This window comes from Salvelinus sp. IW2-2015, unplaced genomic scaffold, assembly GCF_002910315.2.
Source record: "Salvelinus sp. IW2-2015 unplaced genomic scaffold, ASM291031v2 Un_scaffold7832, whole genome shotgun sequence".
Taxonomy (NCBI): Eukaryota; Metazoa; Chordata; class Actinopteri; order Salmoniformes; family Salmonidae; genus Salvelinus; species Salvelinus sp. IW2-2015.
In genome coordinates, this window is record NW_019949092.1 from 14,487 (window position 1) to 18,380 (window position 3,894).

A 3,894-nucleotide genomic window follows, 5' to 3' on the forward strand; every position below is an offset into this window, starting at 1 on the left:
CCAAAAAGTACAATTCTTGTCCCCATGTGCAGTTTGCAAACCATAGTCTGGCTTTTTTAAGGCATTTTGGAGAAAGTGGCTTCTTCCTTGCTGAGCGCCTTCAGTTATGTCGATATAGGATTGTTTCACTGTGGATAGAGATATTTTTTGACCTGTTCCTCCAGCATCTTCACAAGGTCCTTTGCTGTGTTTTGGAATTGATTTGCAGTTTTCACACCAAAGTACGTTCATCTCTAGGAGACAGAACGCATCTCCTTCCTGGGCAGTATGACAGCTGCGTGGTCCCATGGTTTATACTTGCGTACTATTGTTTGTACAGATGAACGTCTCTCTCTTCTCTTCTGATTCTCTGCCTCTTCTCTCTGTCTCTATCCATCTCTGCTCTCCCTCTCTTCCCACCCTCCTCTTTTTCCCACCCTTTGTTAAAAGCCTCCTCCACAGCTCCCTGCTCCTGTGGCTCAGAGCTCCTGCCAATGAAGGCCTTTTTATTGGGCTGAGATTGAGTGCAGCCAAGCGGGGCCCGACCAGGCAGGCCAAAGCACAGCCACAGGCCCATTACCACCACCGCTGCTGCGCTCGCTGGCCTCAGAGAGAGAGAGAGGAGATTGCTTGTCTCTGCCTCCCCTAATTGCCGAAGCAGCTGAAAAGGACAGGGAGAGTGAGAGGGGGGAGCAGAGCAAACAGTATGGCTTGTTCACCAGTCAGAGACAAGCAGCATGGACCCATATAGCTTATAGGCTCTTGCTGTTCTGTTAGAAGCCAGAGCTGTGTTTTTCTGTAGTTTTGGCCGTGCACGTTGGAGTTCACCCTACTTGTTGATCTGAAGTCACTTTCGCAGTTTACCCACTTGTGATTGAGGTTTGTGTTTGACGAGGGTGAACTGCTCCTAGATCTGTGCTGAGGGCCAACTTCTATCCCGTGTCTTGTGAGACATAGGTGGGCGCAGCCTTTGGGGGCCTTGGTGCACTTTCTCTGCCCTTGAATGATCCTGTAATATCCTCCTCACCTAGCCAACATCCCCATCCTGCAGAGTATGTCTCTTGTCTCCAATGGACTCTGTGAATTTCATATTATTACAGGCGCTTATTGTAGCCCACTGGCAATATCCCAGCAAATTGAAAAGAATTGGCCGTTATTAACTTGGCTGAGGCGGATGGCGAGGCTGCAAGCCATTTTTTTTCTTTTTTCCCCCACTGTGTTTATAGGGGTTGTGTTTTCATTTCAAGAGCCTTCTTTTCTGAATGTCTGACTGTAGGAATCGCTAGGCTAACCCACCACTCACCACCTGAGAAACCATTATTAAAGAGCTGCAGTACGTTGAGCCGCGGAATCCTTAGCAGACTGAAGACTATCAAAGAAGAGCTAGCTAGTTCACTGTGTCCTCTCCTTGAACACGCAAAAACACTTTTTTAATGAGGGTATCGTTGCAAAACTAAAAGAAGGTGCCTGTAACATTGCTGAGAGAGTTGCCATTGTRAGTGAAACCATAGCAACATTGGCAGCAGTCAAACCTGCCGGTGCCCGCTTGCTAACGATTTGGAAATTCTCCAAACTGTTGGAAGAGTTGCACATTTTGGACACATCTTCCCAGTGTTTGTGACTGTGAGAGAATTAGCACGAAACTAGCAATTGAACACTTGAACCAGTTTGAGGTCCAATCTGCCCTCATATTTTCATCAAGTCTAAGACATTTGCATGATTTGAGACAGAAGATTTCGAGAACCTAGACTCAAACCTCAATATTTTAAAAAAAATATATACTTTCTTTGTTGGGGTGCAGTTTAATTTAAAACATTAGGGCAAACTGTACAAATYTGGCTCTTAATTAAAAATGTTAAGCTTTTAATGATGTCAAACCTTCAGTGCGTACGAGGCCTACGTTATCAGAGAGGTTTTGGAATATGGAACAATGAAGGCTTTTATGGAGTCAGAGTTTTATCCCTTTGTTAGCGTGTGTATTTTGACCTCATTAGATCATGCCTGATGCATTTGGAGTGTTTGAGTGAGCCGCGGCACTGCTACGGCCCAATGTTTCATGCCTTTTTGATTAGCATGGTATGGAAACAATTAGACTCGGGGAGGGGAGGCAAAGCCGACTCGATTCAACAGCTTTAAATGCTAATTGGCTAATGGAGGATGAAAGAGCGGGTGACGGCTGCGTTTTTGACATGAGCTCACTCAGACGCTGGATTCAGCTACTCTCAATTCATCTGGATTTAGACGGACCACCACAACCACCATTTTGTTTTCCTTTCAAAACCTGGAAAAATACTACTACTGCCATCTCAAAGCTGAATGTGCTTACACACTCCCWAGTTAGCTTTAAGTGAGAATATTCAAGCACGCATCACAGCAGGCGAAAACACATGTAAGGGAAGCATTTAACATCTTCTGTAAGGGACTGGCTGCACTGGTCTTGAAAATACACCTCCCCCATAGCCAAGTGAAACAAGGAGGCCTCTCTTCCTCAAAACTGCCGTTCATAATTGCCAAATGGGATGCTTGCTTTAGGATATGGGCTATTTCCCCTGACTGAGATGATAGAAGAGGATAAGCTATGCAGTATGATATAGGACTTCCATCTTTTCTGTGGACAACCCCTGTGTTCGCTAACCCCCGTAACCACTCGGAATGTTGCAAAATTGGTGAGAGATTTACGGCGCTACTCTCCCACTTTAGCAGAGAAGCACTCAAAGGTTGAACCTCACACTTCGCTACCGGAGTGTCATTCAGAGTCGGACTGCAAAACACCATCACCACTAGTGTGTTTCTATCGGGTTCTACAACAAGCCGTCACTGTGGAATCCCTGTTGGCTTCAGAGGGTGTTCAACAATGTTTCATCACACGTGTGTATTACGGTCAGTTGACTGGGAAGTGTAATAAGCAGTTCCATCACCTCTCCCAGTTTGTCAGGAACCACAGAATCTAGTCGATTCTCCATAAAGCCCTGGACTTGTCACAACCTTCAGTGCTGCTCTTAAGAGAGACAGAGGGGTGTAGAGGAAAGAAGCGAGCCGTCATGAAAAGCCGCCGCTTCCTGATTTCGCAGAGATGCAATCACGGCACTATCTGATAGCGTGCTGGAGGAAGGATGAGCTGAGAGCTGCTACACCTGGACAGATTGAAAGATGACTCCTTTGTCATGAAAGTGTCAGTCAATTCCCCCTACTGTCACCTGAACAACCAATCAGAGGGAGGGAGAGAGGTTTCTTCTCTCCAGGGCTCCATGCTTTGCAGTGGGAGTGTTAATTAACAACAAAAAATGTTTTATTGTCATATACACCTGACAAGTGCAGTGAAATGTGTTGTTTTACAGGGTCTTCCATAGTAGTATGGCGCACCTGGAGCAAATTAGGTTTAAGTACCTTCCTCAAGGCACACCGGCAGACATTTTACCCTGTCGGCTCGGGTTTTCGAACCAGCAACCTTTCGGTTACTGGCCCAACGCTCTAACTGTTAGGCTACCTGCCGCCCTATCTATGTATCTACAGTACTGTCTGGAGCTAGGGCCTGAAAGAGATGTCATATTGTGTAAATAATAAAGCTGTCACAGTAGAGAGATGATTACAGCTGAATAACAAGCTACAACATGATAAAACCAATTTGGTAACGCTTCATTTTAAGGGTCCATACTAAACCATTTGTAAGGCATTTACAGTTTGCTCACCATTTATAAATCATTACTCCACACGTGTAAATGTTAGTAAGCTAGTTATTCAGACATTAATATAATTCTTTTTAACATCCTGGTTGTGTGCTTGTTTTTATTTTTTTTTCCAGGTACTGCTGAATGTCTACCAATAACATGTCCATCTTTTTGTGAGAAATTACACTGGTCACTCAAACATTTATGAAGTATTTTTAAAGTATTATAGGACTCAATTTAGATATGG

At 44.7% G+C, this 3,894-nt stretch overlaps 1 protein-coding gene across 1 annotated transcript in view; it reads right to left on the reverse strand.

Annotated features, from left to right (window-relative positions):
- The window catches only part of LOC112079394 (kinesin-like protein KIF1A), a gene marked incomplete at its 3' end in the record, with an annotated part of 13,517 nt that extends 12,961 nt beyond the window's left edge, over positions 1–556 (reverse strand). Inside the window, exon 1 of the mRNA XM_024145366.2 lies at positions 400–556. Coding sequence (XP_024001134.2) covers positions 400–556 — 157 coding nt within the window. The remainder of the gene's footprint in view (positions 1–399) is intronic.
- Positions 557–3,894: the final 3,338 nt, after the last annotated feature.